Source organism: Manis javanica, chromosome 1 (assembly GCF_040802235.1).
Source record: "Manis javanica isolate MJ-LG chromosome 1, MJ_LKY, whole genome shotgun sequence".
NCBI classification, from domain to species: Eukaryota; Metazoa; Chordata; class Mammalia; order Pholidota; family Manidae; genus Manis; species Manis javanica.
The window spans coordinates 141,907,918-141,931,077 of NC_133156.1; the positions used below are offsets into that span (position 1 = coordinate 141,907,918).

Sequence of the window (23,160 nt, forward strand, 5' to 3'; positions counted from 1 at the left end):
TGCAACCACCCTTTAACTCAGACTGCCAGCAACCTTTGTTCAGAAAACCCTGATTGTGCAGAAACATCTGAAGATTGATGGAGAAGTGATTCACAGTTGTAATGCGTCCTCTTACCACTAGACACAGGCAGACTAGACACATCATAAGGTCTTGAAGTAGCATCACCTTACTGAACCCATGGCAGGATTCCACCATTTCTAGTTTCACATACATTTAGCGAGTTCAGCTTATGTTGTTCTCCACAGAAGGAAGAGTTTTGATCTCTAATCTTCTGCTACAACACAAGGAGTAGACCTCACATTGGCCCCTGTCTTAGTCAGTTTAGGCTGCTGTAACAAATTACTACAGTATGGAGGGACTTACACTGCAAACATTTATTTTTCACAGTTGTTTAGCCTGGAAGGATTCTGGCATGGCTGTGCTCTTGGTTATTGTCCTCTTCTCTTTTATAGATGGCTGTCTTCTCACCTTGTCCTCACATGGTGGAGAGAGAGCAAGTTATCTCTCTGTCCTCTTCCTATAAGTTCAATAATCCCATTAAGGAAGGCTCCACCCTCTTGACCTTATTACCTCCCAAAGATCCCACGTCCAAATGCCATCATATTATGATTAGAATTTCACCATATGAATTTTTTCCAGCTTTGTTGAGATGTAATGGACATATAACATTATGTAAGTTTATGGTTCAACACAAGATTTTTGGAGAAATGCAAACATTCAGTCCCTTACAGCCACTATGCTTACATTAATTCCTAGCATACATTGGAAGACTTCATCAAGCACAGTTTATTTTTACTGGGGACTCCTCCCCCTGACCCTTTTCACTCCCACTAGGGATTTCTGAACCTGACTCTTCTTATTCCCCCTACCTCCACCTGGAGCATTCTCATCCACACTACTGTCATTTCTGCCTCAGCAAGAGCATCCTGCTGCCATTCTTGTCTCCCTCTAATCAAATCTCCTCATGGCAACCAGAATTCTCCACTTAACTATTAAATCAGATCATGTCACTCTACTGGTCAAAACTCTCTAATGGCTTCCCACCACACTTAAAATACAAAAGCCTTCCTGTGCGTTTGCAACCTCCAAACTTTCCCAGATGAAATCTGAAACTGGTCCTTGTGCTTCAAGGACAAGGAAAAACCAAAGAAGGAGACAGGCCACTCTAGACTGGTAGGTGGCAGATTCAATAAGCAAGGGAACTTATATATAAGGCTGGCCAGGGCTGCCGCAAGATGAGCAGATCTATGCACATACCACCAGAACCTTGAAAGTTTATACAGAAGCCTTAATGGGGTTCAGTCATGTACATCCAGATGGGCTCAATAACTCATTGCTCTCTCAAGGCAGTGTCCTTGAAACAGGTCCTAGTGTGGGAACAGTGGGCAGAATGTCCTTTCCAAGGACAGGGTTGTGGGGAGGAGCCCCTGACTTTCTGGGTCCAGCTTGAGGGTCGAACCGTCCTCTTTGTGACCTTCAAAACTTTCCATGACCTAAATTATCTTCACTAACTCACCCCCCTGCCACAGGGCTTTCTTGCCATTCTTTACATCTTCTGAAAACATTCTTCCCTAAGGTTTTTACTGTGGCTGTGCCCTCTGCTTCTAGGCAGATACACATATCCTCATTACCCATTAAGCTTTTTCTGTCACTATATTCAAATGTCCCCTACTTAGAGAAGTGTCTCTTGAACCTTCCTTCAAAAGTAGCACTCTAAAAAATCACCAGTTTAAATCACCATTTCCTTTATGTTTTTTCCTCAGAGACCTCATCATTTACAAACTAATGATATCACAGAAAAATGAATTTCTGTGTTTACTGTCCTTATTTCCAAAATATGGGTTCTAATGCTGTATCATCAATGCCTAGAGCTTGGTCTGTCACTGAATTGGTATTTAGCAAATAGTTGATGAGCTGATGAATGAATTAGTGGTCTAAGGGAGTGAAATTGGAGGGTGGTGGGCTGGAAGACAACTAAACCCTTGATTATCATTGTAAGCAATCAGTATATGGTAGTAAATTGTATAAACCAAGAATTAACAGTAGAAAGCCTTATTTAGAAATGCAGAGGTGAACCTAGTAAAAATAGGTGAAGGAACTACTGTTCAGTGTATTAAGCAAATTGATTCAAAATTTAAAGTCTAGTGTGAAAAGCTCTTTAATAAATTTTATCCAGAAATACATGTAATATAAGTTTCTAAGTAAAAAGCATATGAATTACTTATTGTTAAATGATAAACTATATGGAAAGAGTGGAACTAGAAACTGATACTAAATGGTTATGGGTCAAGCTGAGAAGAAGTCTCTTACAAATTGGTCCAAATTAATGAATTTTAACAATAGAATTAACACTAATTAAAAATAATAATTTAGGAGGGTTTAATTGTGTTAAGCTGAACATTCCCGAGGAGTACACAGAGTTGTCAGTGGGTAACAATTAGTGAGAAGAAAATGACCAGAGGGCTTGAAGTTTAGGAGGCAGGTGGGGTGGCAGTGCTGAGAGGCACCACTAGGGTGGCTCTAAATAGGATTCCGGGTGGTGTCGGAAGTCTGATAGGCATAGCAGACTGTAATTGGTACTTAATTTTCATGTTCAATGACACTAGGATGAAGCTAGCTTTTCAGGCAGGTGGTGAATTAGATTAGCTGGTGTCACTGATACTTACCTCTGAATAGAATTAGCAGCAGCTTGCAATAGTTGGGAAATCCAATCTTCCCTTGAAGGCACTGGAAGGAAATTTCCCTAAACAGATTGAATGGAGTAGGAAGCGATTGGTTGCATGAATACTCACGTTTCCAAGGGCTGAGTGATAGTAACCAGTGCAGCCCTGGGACATGAGATCACTGCGCAGCCAGTGCAGCCCTGGGACATGAGATCACTGTCCAGAATTTATAGCCTTCCAAGCTGGATTTGTTCATGCAAAGTGTTTTTACCTAGGGGAAGAACTTTATGTTTCCACTGAATTTCTTTTTGTTAATTTTAAGCCACTGTGTTTCTCATCTGAAATATGTCTTGAGACTTTATGCAGCCTTTCAATTCTTGTCTTGAATGTCTTGATAGTATGCTTTCTGCTCCTCCATTTAAATTTATCAACTTGTAGTATGAAATAAGGCAAGGACACTTATAAATCACTAAGAGTCTCTTTTCAGGCTGATATCTATTCAGTGAACCTTAGAAATCCATTTCACAGCGAATTCATCCTGCTCAATATTTTTCATTCTTTTTTGTTTGGAAGTGTTTTGCAAAATATTATACTATATGTCTCATAAAAATAAAGATAGAAAACTCCTAAGGAATTTTCCTGATCTCTACCAAGGACTCTTACAATGTTACAAAATGAGACAGGTATCTTGCCTCTGTGTGTGTGTGTGTGTGTGTGTGTGTGTGTGTGTGTGTGTGTGTGTGTGTTACATCAAAGCAGAGGTGCTCAAGTAACATATATAAGTAAGCTCTTGCTTGGGTATGGCTAACTGTTCAGAGGTTATCATCATTTAGTGTGGGGTAAGAGACACTGCAATGACACTTGAGACTACCACCGTATCATAGTGCATTAACACATATAGTACTGCTCTGAGTCATCTAAGAAAGGTTGAACTGTGTTCCCATGCTTTGGTTAATAAAAAGAAAATACATCTTTTAAAAACATTTTACATAACATAGACTAAGTTTGGAATGTTTCTCGGAATCCTGATATATATTGCAAACTAGCCACTAAAACTGTTATGATAATGTGCATTTCGTTGGCATTTCTCCATTGTAACCAACACTGAATATAAGCGAAGGAGACTTAGCAGATTTGACAGGGGAATATTGACATTGCAATGCTGTTCTATTTGTTATGTCTATTATTGGAAAATTAATTTCTATGATTACATTTTTCATATTCCCATGTATTTCACATATTTGTACATAGGTATTACAGTCTATAAACAAATGCATAATTGGTATTTTTAAGATTAAATCAAGATATAATTATTCATAAATTATGAAGAAAAAAATAACAAACATCCATTTACTCACCAACCAATTTAGGAACTGGAACTTAAATAAGGCTGCAGAAGTTTGCTGGATAAACCAGTAGTCCCCATGTGGTATACTTTTATTTCCCAGGGCACCATTTAGTTTAAGAAAGTCATTTTCCATATAAACAACTTCCATATATGCTTGTTTCCTAAAATTTATATCCACCTTAATATGACTGCTGTAAGAATACTTTCCTTCTTACTCTCCTTTCCAAATTTCCCCTTTGCCAACCTTATGAAAGAAAGGCATTTCACCCATTCAATACTAATCTTTTTCATCATTATGAAAGGTCATTCTTCATTTCAGTTAATTCTCTTTGTCTTGAGGTTTATTTGACTTGATCTTAATATAGAAACTCTAGCATTTTTTTTTCCCTCCTTTTGCATGGTCAGTCTTTTGCTCTTCTTTACTTTCAATATATTTGTGCCTTTATATTTATCCTGTAGTCAATGTCACATGGTAGGATCTCCCTTGTTATTCACTCTGTCAATCTCTGCTTTTTAAATGGAGTGTTGAGACCATTTACATTTAACATAGTTACTAATACTGTTGGATTTAGATATACCAATTTGTGTATATTTTTCTTTTTGTTCCTTCTTTTTGGTTACCCTGTTTCCCCTTGCTTGCCCAGCTTTAGTTTGCTTGAACACTTTTAATATTCTATTTTAATTTGTTTATTGTTTCTCTAGCTATATTTTCTCATATTATTTTTATTGTTGGTTGCTAGAGGAAATAATATACCACTTCAGTGAAGATAAAGAAGCCTTACAACCAGATGATTCCCTTTACCCCCTATTGCCAACTGACAGTTACGTTATAGTGGCTAAATGTCTTCTATCTATATAAATCAAAGCTAGAAAATGTTAAAATTTTTATTCTTAACAGACATTTATTTCTAACTAAACTTTAGATGAGAAAATAGTCTTTTATATTTATCCAGATATTTACTATTTCTGTTGCTCTTCCTTATTTTCTAAAGTTCCAAGGTTTCCTCTGGTACTGTATCAGCCTGAAGAATATCCTTTAGCTTTTCTGTTAGAGCAAGATGGCTAACTCTGAACTCTATTTGTTTTCTTTCATTTGAGGAGGTCTTTATTTTACCACCTTAATAGGTATTATCAATGGATTTCAAATTCTGGGTTGGTATTCTTCCTTTTCTTCATTTTAAAGATTTTGTTCCATTGTTTTATGCTTCCATAACCTCTTTTAAGGAAGCTATGTTTTTCCCAATTGTTTTCCCTACATGTAATATGTTGTTTATTGCCACTGCTTTTAAGGTTCGTTAAAATCTTTGGTTTTCAACTAATGTATTATGGTGAGTCTCTTTTCTTCTTTCTTTGCCTATTCAGCTAGAAATAGTTTTTCTAAGGCTATCTTTCTTTCCTGTATCCATACCTAACATGCTTTTTTAATGTATTCTGAAAATTTCAGATAATATCTTGAAGAGGCACTGGGTTACATTGTTCTTCCTTAGAAAGTATTGAGTTTTATGTTGGCAGACAGTGGAGTACCAGTAGAATACACAGACCTGTCAGGCTTTGCTTTTAGGCTTTCTCCAAAGAGGTCTATGGCATGCTTTTTCTTTTCATGCTTCAATCCTAATGTAGAGTTAGCCTTATTTTTTTGTATTAATTTTCTAGGGCTGCCATGACAAAATCTCAGACTGGATGGCTTAAACAACAGAAATTAATTTTCTCACAGTTCTGGGGGTTGGAATCCAAGCCCAAAGTACCAGCGGGGTGGGTTTCCTGAAGGCCTACCTTCTTGGCTTGCAGACGGCCACCTTATCACTTCATCCTCACATGGCCCTTTCTCTGTGTGTGCACATCCCTGGTGTCTCCTCTTCTTATAAGGATACTGGTCCTACTAGTTTAGGACTCCATCCTTATGACATCATTTAACGTCAATTACCTCCCTAAAGCCCCTATCTTTAAATACAGTCACAAGGGGAGTTAGGGTTTCAACATATGAATTTTCAGGGAACACAATTCAGACCAGACACTCTTAGCAGATGGCCTTTCTGATATCTCAACTCAATCTTTGACTTGTTCATAAAGATTCTCCCCTCTGGCTGGACCTGACCACCAAAGTCTCCATAGCACCAAATTCCTCAATCTCTGAGCAACACGCTGCCTCCCAGCAATTGTTCTCTTTTTAGCTCCTAGTTGCCACTCTCATGAATCCAGTATTTGGTCAAGAAAACCCACAGGGGATTTCTATGTAAATTTCTGGATTTCCCTCTCCATGGATCCTCCTTCTCTAATACATTCTCTCCTAAATCACAGCCACTTTAGTAATACCAAATTCTGATCTCTGCCTTCTCTGTCCAGGAAAACTACCACTCTTTCTCACATTCTATAAAAATACACCACAGCTCAGAAAATGTTCCGAGGGAGAAAGACTATATAAAAGTAGGGCATCCTTTGTAAGCCTCCTCTTTCTCAAAGATAGAACCCTTACATTGGTTGTCATCCAATGTATGCAACTTGTTGTCATTCGTCTGTTTTGTACCTGACATAATAGGTTTTACATATAATTCAAAGACATTTACTTGCATCTCACAAGTTATGATATACATCTGTTGTTTATCATTTATGTGAAAATAATTCAACTTTCTTAAGTCTAATTATTTTGAAGTTGTATAGATTAAGTTCCTAACAGGGAGAATTTTCTATTTTCTGTTTCTTTTTAGTTATTGATTTGTGACTTAATTCCACTGTTGCCTGAGAATATGCTTTGAATAATTCCAATCACTTCAACTCTGCTTTGGCTTGCTTAATAATCTAGTATATGGTTGATTTTGTAATAGTTACCTGTACATGCAGTAATATTTTATACATAATGACTTAAAAATGTATTATTAAAATTAATTTCAGTTATTATATCTTCTAGTTCTAGAATTCCCAGTAGATTCTTTCTCACAGATTCTAATTCTCTGGTAAATTTCTCCATCTTTTCTTCTTTTTTTTCCTATCTTTTACTACATTCTTATATTTTCTTGAACTCACTGATCACTACTATTTTAAATATCTTGTCTGCTATTTCCAATGTCTGGATCACCTGTGGGTCTTTGTCTGTCATATATATGTTGTTGGTTATTAGTCATTTCTTCCTGTTACTCCATGATAAATTTTATACTGGATGCAGCGTACTAAAACATTGTGGGAGTTTGCCTGAAAGCGTTCATTCTTTCCTCCATTAGGTAGATGACCTGGTCACCTCTGATACAATCATGGTCTTAGCTAAATTAAGCTGGGGCCACAGTATTGATACATGTCCACCTACCTCTGTTTTCCAAAGCTCTCAGAGAGCAGCCTTCTAGGGATTTCAGCTGAGAACCTGATGTGTTTCTCAAGGCCACTATCTCAGGAAGGTGCTAAATACAAATGGTTTTCTCCTCTGCACAGCAAGATTATTAAAACTATATTCTGATTTTCAGAGACATTTTGTTTAGTTTTTCAGCCCCATGCAGTTCCAGAAATTAGCAAAAGTTTGCAGAGAAAACCAGCCATGTGTTAGCCTCAGCTCTATGCTCCTCCCTTCTCACTGGGATCTTGATCAGGTTTTAATATGAAACCCTATGAGACCAGTGAAACCTCTACTGTCATCTGGCCTCAAACAGTGGTGCTCCTCCCAGGAAGCCTCAAAACTCAGTCTCTTTTTCTGCATCCAGAATTGGCAAAGTTTCCCAGGGAAAAAGCAGATGCTCAGCATCAGTTCAATCTTTACATCTTCTTGTGCCTAGAACTTGGTTCCTCAAATCTTTTTTGCTTCAACAGGTTTCTGATACTTTAGAAAACAATATTTTCATTTTCTTTTAAATAATTCCAATTATTTTCAGCAGATGCATTGGGCTGCCAAAAGCTATTCCATCCTATCCAGAAATAGGAGTCTGGTCTGTTTATAATGTCAAGTAATTTAAGAAAATAATCTTCATTAAACCTTTATTTACCATGGGAGAAATCATGTAATAAGAGCCAAAACGTATAAAGTAGAAAATTAGCTATATAAACAATGATCTAGCCTTAGAATAGGAAAGTGCAGTCATGAAAGATGGAAGGGGAAAATTACAGAAACATAATTTTGACTGATTAAGAGGATGTACATTTGTGGATTATAACTAAACCACAATTTTAGTTTGTGTTTTAGTTATGGATAATTGTATTATGATTTTTTTTCACAGTTTATTTGAACTTTCTAATTTATTTGTGATGAGAATTTGTTACTTTTTAAATTAGCAAAACTAAGTCTTCATTAAAATATTTACACAAACAAAAATATTTTCAATATTTAACTTCTCACATGTGAAAATATTTTAATGAACATGTTCAAATAATTATTTGGAAATTCATAAAGAAGTCCTTTTATCCCCTACAGTACAGAAGAGATGAAAATAAAATGATGCGATTTCAAGAAACACAAAATCTAACTGGTTCATATACATATTCTAGGCACATGCATAAAATCTTAGAAAGTATGGAAATTATTTTCTAAAATTATTATCAATGGTGCACTTACATGATAAATTATATGGAATAGCTATAGAAGTTAAGCAGAATATTTTACATAACAATATGTTTTATAAAGCAAATACAGTATATACCATCCCAATATATAACAAATAGGAAAGCCACTTGATACTTACTGGTCTGTATGTTATACATTTCTAAAAGTGAATTCCTAAACCTTCAGTGGAAACAATAAACATACCTGTTTACAAAATGAAAATCAGTGTAAACTCATCATTAGTCTGTATACAATTACCTTTATATGAAAGAAATTCATTAATGTTTTTTACAAAAAATTGAATATTAAAATTATTTATTGACAATGTAGTATTGTCTTTGTGCCTTGATGACTGAATAACATGTACAATCAGATAAATGTGTTTGGCATAGCAAGAAAGCTAAAACAACAGAAGTTAAAGGGCATTTTAATTTTATTGCTTATATTAGTCAAAATGTATTAACTTCTCACATGAGTCAGGCATAGTGCCTTTTGTTAACTATAGGTTGATTCATTTATTTACTTCTCACAACAGTCTAAGAGGAAAGATTTTGCTTATTTTGTAGGTACTAAAATGAGAGCTTCAAAGATTTTAGTGAGTAAATTGATTTCAGAACGTGCACTCTATCAACCTTGAGAGTCACATTTGGAATGAGTGGAAAACATTAAAGCAACCAGTGACTAAAAATGAGTTTTTCGCTATGGGAGAAGGTACAAAAATTGTTGAGGTATGGAGGGTGGACTCACTACGCAAAGCTGGGCACATGACATCATTTGTTGGTCAGTGATGATAAAATTATCATGTCATTCACTGACTTATCTTCCAATACACATGATTTCAGACCACATTCACATTCTTCTTTTACTGAAAAAAACTTTAATTTTCATAGAAAATACATTGTGGGGGAAACAAAGTGATGCAGCTCTAATAAGCAGAGGTGAGCAATGACAGACCACACATATCAGAGAGTGTGGTTGGCTGCATGTAACAGAAGCCAACTACCATGGCCTGACCAAATAAGATTGATTTTTCTCCCATACTAAGAAGCTCCGGGAGCAGAGCTTCCAACATGTTACAAAACTCTCAGGGTCCTGGTCATCGTCTGTCTCAGGCTCATCCTCCTTTGGACTGTGGTTCTCATGCTCAGGGACTTTTTCATAGTGTGGCAGGTCTGTGCGCAGCCTGAGGTTTGCATTTCAGAGGGTGGGAGCACAGAAGGAGCAGGCAGCCATGGGACCTCCCCATTCACAGAAGCAAAGTGCTCTCTGAAGATGCCACTGGCCTCCCCTGTTTGTCTCACTGACAGATAACACATAGCAGCCAGAGAGGCTAGGAAGCATTATTTTATAGCTGGTCACAGGCCAATGGGAACAAAATTTGGGTCCTGTACAAAAGGAAGGTGGGGAGTATAGATATTGGGCGGGCAATCAACAGTGATTTGGGCTAAATTAGGATGTTTCAGTTTAATCAGAAGAGTGACTTGAGAAAGTAGAGGGTAAATGAATGTAAAAGGCCAGATTAAAGTTCTAAAGGAAAATAGCATAATAGAATGGTGATGTGGGCAGATATTTAGGATTAAGGGAAGAAGTTGAATCTGAGTTGTAAGACTGAGGGAAAATCAGCCTCAATTTGTAGATTCTTCATATGCATGCAGGAAGACTTGCAGGCCTGCATATGTGATTCATCTTTATTACTATTTTTTACAGACTACCTGATTCTAAAGGATCAGTGGTGGGATCCAAACTTGTGTTAGTGAACCCAGTTTTTTTCCTGGATCCACAGTATACATGATCATAGATGATATAAGCTATTGATTTTCGTCAGTGAATCATTTAGGTGTTTCATTCTCATCTATTGAAACCCAATGCCCGCTTTTATAACCAATACTGTGCAATGCCCACTTTGCTCTCTTGAAAAGAATTTCACAGACAGTAACTGATTTTGAAGGACCTACACAATACACTAATGTAAATATAAAGAATAAATCAAAGGAAAGTTATTTAAAATAAAACATTACATTTTTCTTTGTGTAAATGCTTGGTCTCTACCAGTGAGAAGAGCTGTCCAAATATTCCATACTTGCCCCTATAAAAAGCACCATAATGGTAGTGGCTATAAAACATAGATTGATACAGTGTTCTTTTGGTGAATTGTGTACTACTGGCGATGTTGCTCTTAAACTTATGAACAAACCTTGGTCAATTTCTGAATAAAACAAGATTAAATTTTTCAGTAATTTATATCTTTATGACATTCCTGCCAAAGTCAATATACGAAAGCCATGCAAATATGCTTCTTGCTTACATGTGAAAGGAAGTGATGCTATAGGCTTAGATACTTGTGAACAGGTCCCACCATGGATGACTGGTGCGACCCTTGAAAGTCATGAAGGATACAGACAAGTCTTCCTCTTGGGGGAACTGCCCCATATACTACAGAATGTTTAGAATGTCTCTCTTCTGACCACTAGTGAGAATAATGCCCTCTCGCACATTTCTGAAATACCTCCTAGGGAGGCGATAACACTTCCTTAAGAATTGTTGACCTAGATGTTTGGTATAAAAACTGAAATTTTATTGATGAAGTTTTTATACAAGATTGACTGTGCCTTAAAAATTATCTGGACAGTCTGGATGAACCTTGATAAGAACTCTTCTGTTCCACTCTTTGGATCTCATCCAATGCAGTTGCTTCTTGCTATACTTGTCTGTAGGCCTGAAGTTGGTCAATTTGGAGAGTCAACTCATTCATTAGAAGTGTATTATATAAGCATTGTTGGTAGGTTAAATCATAGCACAAAGTTTATTTCCCCTTGCTGTTGATACTTGTTATTAAGAATCTATGCCCAGCTTCATTCACACTATAATTGGATGGCTTCTTTCTGTATATGTAGCTCATCAATGATTGCTGACCTAGACTTCTGATCACTGCCCAATTCTGATCAGTAATGCTTGACCTTCTCTGTGCCTGATCAGTCTACATTGAATTTAGATGTTTTAGTACCAGGTTGTGACTTCTGATACATGGAGGGACCTTTACTAGACACCTCACTGGTCTCTGATTCCTTCTTTCAGTGTGTCTCCTGGTTCCTCTGTCTCTCCGAGAACCTTGGCTGTCACCACTGCACCCTTTCTATTTCTCTCTTGCTTTGCTTCAGTACTTTAGGTCCAATTTCTTCACCATGCTACCTATGTCCTGGCATAAAAAGCAAAACACCTTGGAGAGGCAAAAACAATGAAAACCCGTTGAAGAAAGGAACTGAATAAAAGAATCATCGATATCCTAAACAATACAGAAAATTAGAGAGAAATGAGGAAATTTAAGCACAGTTACATCATCAGTGTGCTTCCTCTCCTTTCCTCACCCAAAACCTCAAATTAGAACTAAACTCCAGGAAGAGAAGAAATTTGTCTTTTTTATTGTTCACTATTGAGTCTACAAGTTTTGCCCAGAATCTGAACCAAAGAGGATGCTCATTAAACCTTTGCTGGAGGATGAATGAATGAATGAATGAATGGATGGATGACATTATCACATGAGTAGTAGCAGGAGGAAAAGGTAGTTTGTGTGAAAGTGTGAAGTTTCCAATCAACAGTGAAATGAACCACACGTTGTTCTTAACAAAAAAGGCTTATTCAGATTAGTTACCTACTTTCAAAGTCTTCAAAACCAAGCTAACATTTTCTAGTAACAAATGCATAACTTTTACGATCAACAACAAGCAGTGCTTATTAGCCTCCACAAACACTCACACAAGTACATATATAAAATGACACTGCTTCTAAAGAAATTCTAAAGAATTTGATTTAAAATTTAAATTGTAAATTTTAAATGTGTGTCATTATTCTCCCTATTTAAGTACTGGACAGCAACAACAATCGCTCATATAGTTCATTTTCCAATCTGAGAAATTTCCATTTGTTTATCCATGAGTAACTCACTTTAAAAATTACAGGAATGTTATCTTCTATTTGAACCTCAACAACAAAATAAAAGGCTATATTTAAATTGCTTTGAATCAAACAAGGGTTTCACTCTCCTAAAACTGGCATATTTTGAACTATAAAATATGATACAAAAATTCATAAAAATATTTTGAATTATTAGGTCTTATGCCTAAACAGTAAGTAAAACTTTCGTGCAAAAATAGGTTTGCTTCAAATTTTGAAAAATGATATGAAAAATCTAGATATCGAGCACTTGTTATTCAGGTGCGATTTCTGTATCAAAGAACATTTTTGATACATAAACAGAACCACAAAAAAAGATTTCTAATTTAGTATTGAGTACCATAATTTGAAAATAATAAACTAATAATTTCCTGGTCTTCTAGCGAATTAGGGAATTCAGAGTATTTCTTTCTATGGTAACTAGCAGAAGCAGGAGGCGAAAGATGGCAGCAGTGAGTCATTCCAAGACCTAGCACTAAATATGATCACTTTACTATTTTCAATATTATTTAATTGTACATTTAATAATATCTTAAGTTACAAATTATTTTAGAAGAATAGAAATCATAAATGTTCCAATGAAATCTGGCACAGAGCAATTAAATCAAAGTAGTCCAGGGCACAACTGCTCTCTTTAAACACCCTCCTCATGCACCCTCTAAAGAAGTCTTTGGGGAGAGCCTATGGCTCATTTCCATGGCTTATAGTAAATGATTAGGGTTTGCCATTGCTCATTTCAAAAAATAACTCTAAAAATCTTCAGGAAATTATTTTCTTAACTGAGATATCCATAGGCATAAAAGACACACTTATTTCATGTGGATAGTATCTATGTACCTGCTCTGCATTTAATCCAAAGTCTAACTGATTTCCCCTCCATATCCCCCTGTCCCCAATGCTTTCCAGAACTAAAAGATGTAAAGAGGAGTACCAGTAAAAAGAAAAGAGAGAGAGAGAGAGAGAAAATTAAAAATTCTAACCAAAGCTAAGGGGAGAACAGAGAGTATCCTTTAAGATACAATGTGGCCTAATGGACATTGTGCTACTAATTCGTCTTGTACAAAGCACTCCGCAGTAATTGAACTAACTGCCTTTCTGAGAACTAAAATGAAAAGTATAGCTCAACACGTGCTGAAAAATGGCTCTGCAGTGTCTTTCGTCACCGAAATCAGGAATATTTTAATATGGATCCAGCTTGATAACTTGGATCCAGGCTGGAGCCCTGCCTGTGGAGGCGAGTCCAAGCGTGTGTATGCACGTCCAGCTCTGGGGGAAGAGGGTTAAAAACGAATTTTTGCATTGGTGTCAAAAGTCCTTGCTTTATCTATTGCTCCTTGCACTTACCTCTCCCTATTTTCACCTGTCTAAAACTTTTCTCTTTTGCTCTTACTTCAGATTATATTTTACGTTACTCCAAAGTATATTAGAGAATAGCTCCGGATAAATATTCAAGTCATTTAACCTTATTGGATAATCTCTCAGGACACAAAAGAGAAGCACTTTGTTGCTGAGAATCATACGCCCCCAAGCCCCTCTGATGACAATTTCCTGTGTTCTGTCCTGCTTATCTGTGTCTCTGAAAGCAGCTCTGGGCAGTAATGGAGTGGAGGAGATCGCAGCCTCCTACGGTCTGGGATCTACAGGGTCAGGGATGGTGAGCTGCGACATACTTAGGAGGAGCGCTTGCCCTGGCTCCTGGGCAGGCTGCGCTCTGCTTGCCCATGCCTTGTAACCGTCATGATTTATGAAACAGAGGGACACAGGTGAAGGCCCAGAGGACTTCCTTGACCCATGACATGAGTCTTGTTTTCTAACAAGAGTTGCCCCGTTCACTACAGTGATTCTACTTCCTGTATTTCGCAGCAAGAGAGGCATAAAGTCGAACGGACTCAATGAGCTGTGTCACCATGAGGGGACAGGGAAAACCAATCTGAAAGTAAAGACAGCCGTGCAGGTCGTCTAGGAAGACTATGCCGCAGCAACGCGTGAGGTTTCCACAATCGTCTGGGAAAGGGGGGAAAAGAGGAGGAAGAGAAGGTGCAGAGGTAGGAAGGAAGGGTGGGGGCAAGAGGAGGAGGGGAGCCTGTCACTGCAATCTACTCAAGTTCCAGACTGGACAGGGTCTTTCTGGCAGGAAGTTTACATACATTTCAGATCCAAAGCCAGAGGGATTTTGTTTAAGGAGAAAGCCTCTCCATCCGCGAAGAGCATGTTTAATCTAAGCACTGGAGGTGGCGGTGAGATTGGACTGGCACTTGTGGGGAAGATCACAGACGGATGTCCTACTTCTTTGCTCTAGAACCACAGGATTTCAGAGACCTCCTCCACCGAGTGGCACGCACCTTCGGCCTGACCGTTGCCCCCTCTGCACACAGGCTATCCTAGGACCCCCTCCACCCCTGCCCCTTTGTTTGCAGGCTGACTTGTGCCCCGCCACTATACACTGTCAGCATCCTGCACGTGCAGGAAGGAGCCGGCCCTCTGAGAACCTGCCCAGCCCGGGGTGCTCGGGCCTCTCCCGGGTCTCTTTCGGCTTCCGCCTGGTTCCCCAGCATCCACCCCTCCAGGGCCAGGGCGTGCGCTCCCAGGGATGCTGGGCCGTCTCCCAGCCCGCGGCCTCCTCCCCTCTCTCCTGCTGCTGCCGCGAAAACCAGGAGAAGTGGAATCGCACGGCGAAGCGGCGCGCTGTCGCGGCGGCACTGGGCATGCTCGGCACCCGGGGCAGCTTCGGGCGGCGGGGCTGACGCTTCCTCACTAGCCAGGCGCCCGAGCCGGCCACCGACGCTTTGGTGGAGGCTGAGGCTGCCGCGCGCCGCGGGAGGAGCCTCGCCCTCGGCGGCGGCGGCGGCGGCGGCGGCGGCGGCACAGGTGGCGCGGGCCGCGCGCGAAGCGCAGCTCGGGAGCGCTCGGCGCCGGGCGCCCGGCGGCCCCAGGCTCGCGCCCGCGGCTGCAACCGGCCGAGCGGAGCGGCGGGCGCGGCGGCGGCGGCTCTCCCAGCCCGGCCGGAGGCGCCCGGAGGAGCCCGCGGAGCCCGTGGAGCCGGGCAGGGGGCGCTGCGCTCGCCGCGCTCGGAGGGGCCGCCGGGCCGGGCGCCGCGCCCTCGCGTCGGGAGCCGCCTCTCCCCCGCGGCGCTCGCCCCTGCTCCCCGCCAGCATCCCTTGTCCCGCGGCCGCGCTCAGACAACAAAAGCGGAAGATGCTGCAGTTGGGCAAGGTCAGGACCTTGCCCTGAAGCCGGGCGGCGGCGTGCACGCCTCTCCCCGACCGCGGAGTCGTCGCCGGTGGCGGGTGCATGTTCTCCAGGAGGCAGTCGGGCGCCGCGCCGCTGGGTGAGTTGCGTTCGCGGGCAGCCGGGGACAGGCGCATCCTCCTCCCGGCGGCGTCCTGCTCGCCCTCCTCCTCCTCCTCCTCGCCGCCGGCGGGGGTGGCTCCTCCGTCCCGGCCGCTGGCGGCGGCTGCGGCGACGGCTGCTGCGCGGTCCTGCCCGCCGGGGGAGGACCGCCGCCGCACCGGGTCCCCTCTCGGAGGACGCCTCTGCCCGCCGGGGCCGGGGTTAGTGCCTTCTCGGCGCGGTTGCCAAGTGGCTCCTCTGCGTGCTCCCCCTCCCCGCCACCTATCTCCCCCGGAGGAGGCGTATATAGGGCAACACCAACAATAGTGCGCCCTGCCACCCCCAGAACCCACCCGTTGCCTTCATGACGTCCCTAATACACAGGAGAAGACGGGGTGGGGGCGGGGAGGACTTCCCTCCAGTCTTTTGCCCTTATGTTCAATGTCATTACGATGTTTGGCTAGAACAAAATGGAAATACTTAGTCATATGCGTCCATGGCCGTTTCTTCAGTCTCCCGCTGCTTGCCAGCCCCAGAACCTCTTTGGTCTATATTTAGCGGTTTCAGAGGAAGCGTTTTCAGCTCGATTCACAGGTTTCGGGGGCTTCTGCGTCCTGACAATAGATAGCGAGGCTCTGGAAAGCGCCGCCTGAAACCCAGGTTGGGAAAGCCGTGCATGTGCATGGGAGATTGCGATGCGATATTTGGGTGATCGGTAATTAATGGCCGAAAGCAAAGCTGCTTTTTCTTTTTCGCCGACCTTCCTCTTATTCTGGTGTGTAATATGTTTTCTTCGATTGCTACTCAGCTGGTTGGAGCCACTACGCTGAGAATCAAGTCACAAGAGAGGTGGTGCAGCCTCCCTGATCTGTGTGGTAGGAAAACAGTCTTACGGATTTTTGGGGTGTGTGTGTGTGTGTGTGTGGTTCCAACAAAGAACAGCTACTTCCAAAATGCCCAAAGTTGTGTTTGGAGGTAAATGGGGGGAAGGGGTAGTGAAAGGTGTGGAAATAGAGAAAAAGGGGCAGTTTGTGGATCCATAGTGTTTGTCCCTCTTGTCTGCTTCAGTTGAACTGATCTGATTTGCTTTGGTTCTGAAAGGTGTTATTAACATGCGTGCCTAATGTTATGGAGCAGATATGTTGGTTTAGAAAAGGGATACGTGTTATAAGCATAATATCAGACCTGACTTGCATAGATTTTCACTTTTAGGAACTCTTGTGACCAATATTTAAGATGTTTGGAATTTTCTACAAGGACTTCCATAAAAATAAGGAGGTGCTGAAACTGCCCTAGCCAGGAGTTATCTCATTGTGCATCTTTGCATCAGTAGCTAGGCTGCTGTGGTGGTAGAGTTCATCTCTTTGCTGTTAGTAATTCACCTATAGGATTAAAAGACTTTAGAGCTGCACCGCTTCTAAAATCCCATGAAGTGTTTGATATGACTCATATCCAATTACAGGGATGAACCTCTACCTAGCTCTCTGGTGGCTCTCTCTGTGAGAAGTATGACAATAGGGTGGGCATCCTCAAATATGGACTAGATGCTTTAAAGTGCTGCCAATTCTCTGTGCCACATGCAGAATCCATTTTTCAAGTTTTTGGGAAAATGTTAAGTGGCATCGGTATGGGGCTGTGGGTTATAAGCTCTCATGGCTTGAATGAAGATGATTGCAGTTAGAGTTGCATTTGCTGAAATCCGGGAGGCCTGTAACTATAAGCTAAAAAGTCTCTGTGTTGCAGAAAGACTAGCAATGTCTGTGTGGCTAGAGTTAACCGAATGGTGTGATTTGTTTTACCCAATACAGTTTTAGTTCTCTTATTACATTAAGAAAACTTTCCCAGAGCACATTGTTTTAATAAAAAATTTTCTCTCCAAAAGAAGCAGTAGGTGAAGTAGACATTCATTTCTCTTTTCTTTTTGACACTACTGATTCAGTTTTAAACATGATTCTTAAACGACTAGTAGATGTTATTCTGTGTCTCTGTATGTACGCAGAGAGCAGCTGATGAGCATGGGGAAAACCGAATGCTTTGTATATTTGATTTTTAGGTCATATTGTAGATTGAAAATGATAGCACCTGATTGAATGGCAATTATACTAAGTACATGAGGTTGTAGCTCTAATAAAATTGTCATAGGCTTACACAAAGGAGTTATTTAATTTGGTGTGTGTGTAGTTGTATAACCTAATCATTATAGATGTCACCAATGTTTTCATTGTTTGTAAAAAAAGTCACACACTGTCAAGTTAGTTATTTCCATCAACTTCACATTTTTCACAATAGAGTACAAGCCAATTCTTTTCTCCCAGTGAAATGATTCATCAGAGAGAAAAAAGAAATTAAAGTGGTATTAGTGGAAAATGCAAGTTATAGTTTTGTTAAATAATTTCTAAGGATAATATCACTTTCATAATGACCTTTAAAATTAAAAATGAACTTATCAAATGCATTACGTTTGACATATAATTGAATATGTAGTGCTCTGAAGATGTTATATAGAACATGTAAGTTTCTGCTTTATCTAAGTTCTTTATTTTATGGTATGCATTTATATAAAATTGTTGAAGAATTCTCCAGACTAATTTCATCAAGTTGTCCTTATGTAGAAAATAGTAAAGTTACATTTAAAGTAATGCAATTTGTTTGTCCCTAAAGTATACTTTGTATGAACCCCAAAATCTGGCTATAACAAAACACCTGCATCAAAGTAGGAACTGTTGCATTTGGAACTGCTAGAAGGGTTCCCTTTAAATTTTTTTCCTCATGGTTATCCACAGAAAATATGAACAATCATTTGTGATTGTTTCTCTGTGTGAACACTGTTTTTCATTTCTTTAGTGGGGAATTGGTGATGCTAGTATCACTCTTCCTAAAAGTTTTTTTTATAAAAAAGATGCCACATAGTTGACAGAGTATAAATTCAAACACTGTAATTCAGAGATGAACAAACACCAAGAGAAGACAGGCAGGTATCTTTAAATACAGTACTTCTGTTGATGGTCTGGTACAGTGGGTCTTTGCTGAGTAACACTCTCTCAAGCCCAATCTTAGGCTGGCTTCCATGGTGGTTTCCATCACCCATATTTCAAAGGTGTTCTCGGGGCCACAGTACTTAGATGGCTTTGTGTAAATGTTGTATAGATGTGGGCGAATGTTCATTTGAGTGGGAATAGTTCATGGTACTTGTTGCTGGTTTAAAGATTATCTGATTATATGCCAAAGCAACAGCTTTTTAGATTAATGTAAAATATTAAATGTGTCATAGATGAATAGTTCCTATCCCATGTCTGCCAGTCTTGCCTACTGATTAATAAACTGCCTGGTTGGGTTTAATGAATCCAATTATATTCACAAACAGTACCTCCAACATAGGAAACTCACAGAAATATTTTATCATACTGAGCTTTTAGTCCATTAAAAATGTTAAGACTCATAACAAAAACATGTAGTTATGGCACCTCCAGTTGTTTATGTTTTGATCACATAGCAGTTAAGTGTAATTTCAGGCTTTGTATCATGGTTAATTGATTTGTAGAAAATGTCTTGGCTGTATTAGGGCATTGAAGTTGTACTCTATATCAATTAGTTTTTGACAAATTGGAAATAATGACTCAAGAAGTGAAACTCTGCTTCCTAGGAGCTTTCCATCTTAGACAAATAATCACCTGTGTCCCTTGGTAAGATTCCTGAAAAGTTGTCCATAAAATGAATTATTTATTTAAACTTAGTACTCCATTATCATTTCATATCAAATATATTTCTAAATAAAAAGTTGAGCTCTACCCTACAATGAATATATAAATACATATATAACGTGTATTAAAACATATTACTTACATATAAAATATACATGTAAGAAATACAGTTTTTACATGTATATCATATATATGCTATATGTATATATATATATGTGTGTGTGTGTATATATATATATATATAAAATATGTAATGCTATTTTGAATTCTGCTTTGGGTAGGTGCAGAGATGATGAGAGCCCTGACTTTGGGTGGATCCCAGCTCTGTCCCTTCTTAGCTTCTTAGCTGTCCCTTCACCATTTATGTGATACTCAGATTTTAGCTCAGTGTTTTCAACTGTAAAGTGGGTACAGTAAGACAAATAATATCTTAAAAATTGATTCAAAAGATAAGTAAATGCATAAGTGGTTTGTAAATTGTAAACATATATACAAACATAGGAGATATGTATCTTAATATTAAGATGGATACTTTATGTATTATTAGATATGTTATATAGGCTACATCTTCTCTAACAAAGGCTATTAAATGGATATATTCTGTCCCTACTCCTATTGTATTATTACTTTATTATATGGATTTGCATATAAAGTGTCAAGTTTTCTACTCTACAACATACCTTTACATAGTATGTATAATAAAGGAAGAGAAGTAAATCATGTCTCCCGGCACTATTATTGAAAAAGATTCTAATCAGTCAGAAATTGCAAAACTTTGATACTTTCTATTAGTGTTATATTATTCACCTGATTAAGATCAAATTGTCTACAAAGATTAATATTGTGAAAGAGTATTATAGACAGTTTAAAAAAAGTAACTTTTTGAGGTAAAATATTAAAGTCTGCTCTGTTTAGAACCACATAGCATGAATCCCATCATAGTATCACTGTGACAAAGAATAATGAAACCTGACAGCTTCATTTATTACATAAAGAGAAGATCCATCCTACCCCACCCTATCCACAATTAAAGTCACCTCCAATTAAAGGGCTGGTGCTTTTGTACCTTTTTGAAAATAAATGATCATTTTCACTTGTCGTTTCCCTCATCGTTGCTTCGGTAAAGTGCCCAGCCCCTCTGGGTTTGATTATGTCCAGCACCAGGCAGAGCTGCGATCTTCAGCAACTAATCCTTACAATGATAATGCTTGAATGTATCTTAGATTTTGTTACAGAATGTGACCTATGTAACAGGAGACTAATTTGTTTTAAGTCAGAAAAACATTTTGACAATATATATGGTTATTTATATTCAAATTTATGTGCTGTTGTAGGAACTGGCAATTATAAGTTACCAGAGTACAATACATGCTATAATAAAAAATCTTTCTGTTTTTTGGCTCAAAGTAGGTGGTGAGCCAATTATGTTCAGTTAAATAAATGTAAGAGTCAAAATTTCAGCAGGTTTTGCGTAATGCAGAATGTATTACTAAAAGCAGTGTTTAATTTATAGCTTTAGATGATGGAGAACAGTTAAATCTGTCATGAAATTACATTCATCCTGTATAGGGATGGGATGAAATTTTCTCGTTAATAACAGTTTTTGCTTAATAGATGTGATCATCATAACTGTCATTAGAAATTTGATCTAATAGGTATATATTAAGAAAAAAAATGCGTTTTGTACCATTTTATAGTACTTATCTTTTGGTTAAGGAACCCACCAATCTCATAATGGTTATTGTCATCTTTTCTCATTTAAATATGCAACAATATAAATCACAAAAAGGTATGCATTTACCTTAAATTATAGAATTTGCTGAAATGTGGGTATCTTTAAGGAACCCAGTAAATATCACCCATAAAAGCCTTCCAGTTTCTGAAAAAGATGAGTTAATGGAAGAAAAAAAGAAAAAAAAAATCTAGGGGAGTGACCACCGTGGATGAAATACCAGTTTTGATTAGATGTAGCTTGATGTGATGCTGAAGGCCATTCCAAGACCTTGGCCTTCCCTTTTCCTTCCTCTCCACAGGGATAGAGCTGCCTTTGAGCCCTAGAGCCCAAGCCTTTCTCTCTGCAGGCAGAGAGATCTCCAGAGGAAGAAGGAAGGGGCCAGGCAAGCTGCTTCCTTTATTCTTCAGAGGCAGAGAAAGTGAAGGGCTGAAGAGAGGCCAGAGTGTTACATGAATTAAGTTCCCTTCACCTGGAAGGAAATACCAGAAGTGTGGAAGAACTGTTCCTCATAGACATGGTTTATAGAGAACTCTGTAGAATTCTGAATACAGTAGTTTTAACAATATTTTGCTTAGTTGAGCATTTTAAATATTTTATGGTATTTTGACACTGAATCAGGAATTATTAGGGGAGTGTCTAATGCCCTGGCTGATTTATAGAGTATGGTTCATGAAATTCAGCTGATTTATGTATTGCTAACTTTAAAGTAACTCATTCTCAGTGTTTCTTCCCTACTCCCTATGTAAGACTTTGCTGCCAGTAATTGAATGGCCTTGTAAGTGATGAGAATTGGACATGAAAAGGTCAGTGTCAAAATCTGCCTTCCCAAACCATATATAAGTGATGATCCGTGCCGTCTCTTATCCATGCACTTTCTTCCTCAGTGTTGATCATTTCAGTTTGGCTGTTGTTTAATGTTTTAGTTTTCAGTAGGAGCAATAATGGGCACCATCAAGAATGAAGGAAAAAATTGAATTTAAAAATAGACGTGTTTTATTTGACTCCAAGCATGACTACTCAATCTAAAAAGAGCTCACTTCTTAAAATAAATTTTATTCTTCTCTTGCAAATATTTTATTTGGACTTTTAAACAGTAGAGTTTAAACCTAGCAGTCATTACCTTCAGTAATACAGTAATTTAATATACAGGAAGAGCAACTTCTTTGGCAGCAAACCAAGTCTCAAAAAAGCCAAAATTCAGTTTTTTGTCTCTAATACACTCCTCACTGGTTCTGTGTGTTTTGTTTTGTTTTTGTTACTGGATGAGGTGGTGATGGAGTTCTCTAGAAAGGCAGACAGGTGAAATGGGCATTATGTGAAGTCTCAAGAGACAGTAGAAATTATGTCACATGTGTCTGGGACATGGGAGCTGTTGCAGGAAGTCTGGGACTTGTAGTGCATCAGACTGACTTGAGTTGGATTGGCAAAAATTCATTGTTAAATCTGTAGCAGGTACTTAGATATATTATGGCACCTCTGCCCAAAGGAATATTATGCTTCTAGGAATTATATTTTCCAGGAAGAGTTAATTATATGGGAAATGTTCATGATACTAAAGGTTAAAAAGAAAAGCAAGGTAAAAAACTTGCATATGTTGGTAAAAAAGGCAAAAAATATATGCATTTACATATATTGCATATGATACCCAGCACACATACCCATACATACACTCATGCAAATAAAAGAACATAGTGTTTATAACAAAGTTTTAAATATTTTGTTCTTTATGTACTGCCCACCACATATATTGTAGTTCAATATACATTACATCATTACACAGAAACAAAGCATGTGTTTTAACTGTTTAAAAGAATTTTGGGGATAAATTTCATCAACTGAATGCCTGACTGAAAGTTAACAGGTTCATTCTTAATGGAATGTGATTTGCATGTATTTTAATCAGTGGTACACC

General features: G+C 39.0%; 1 protein-coding gene across 5 annotated transcripts in view; it reads left to right on the forward strand.

Moving 5' to 3' along the window:
• Positions 1 to 15,622: 15,622 nt before the first annotated feature.
• CTNND2 (catenin delta 2) overlaps positions 15,623 to 23,160 on the forward strand; it is a 925,492-nt gene continuing 917,954 nt past the window's right edge. For 4 of the 5 annotated variants that reach the window (XM_073237801.1, XM_073237811.1, XM_073237821.1 and 1 more), the window contains exon 1: positions 15,623 to 15,810. In XM_073237801.1, the coding sequence (XP_073093902.1) occupies positions 15,774 to 15,810 (37 nt within the window). In that variant the 5' untranslated portion in view covers positions 15,623 to 15,773. Of the gene's footprint in view, positions 15,811 to 16,355; positions 16,473 to 23,160 lie in introns of those variants that run through there. The other variant, XM_073237803.1, reaches the window with a different exon arrangement.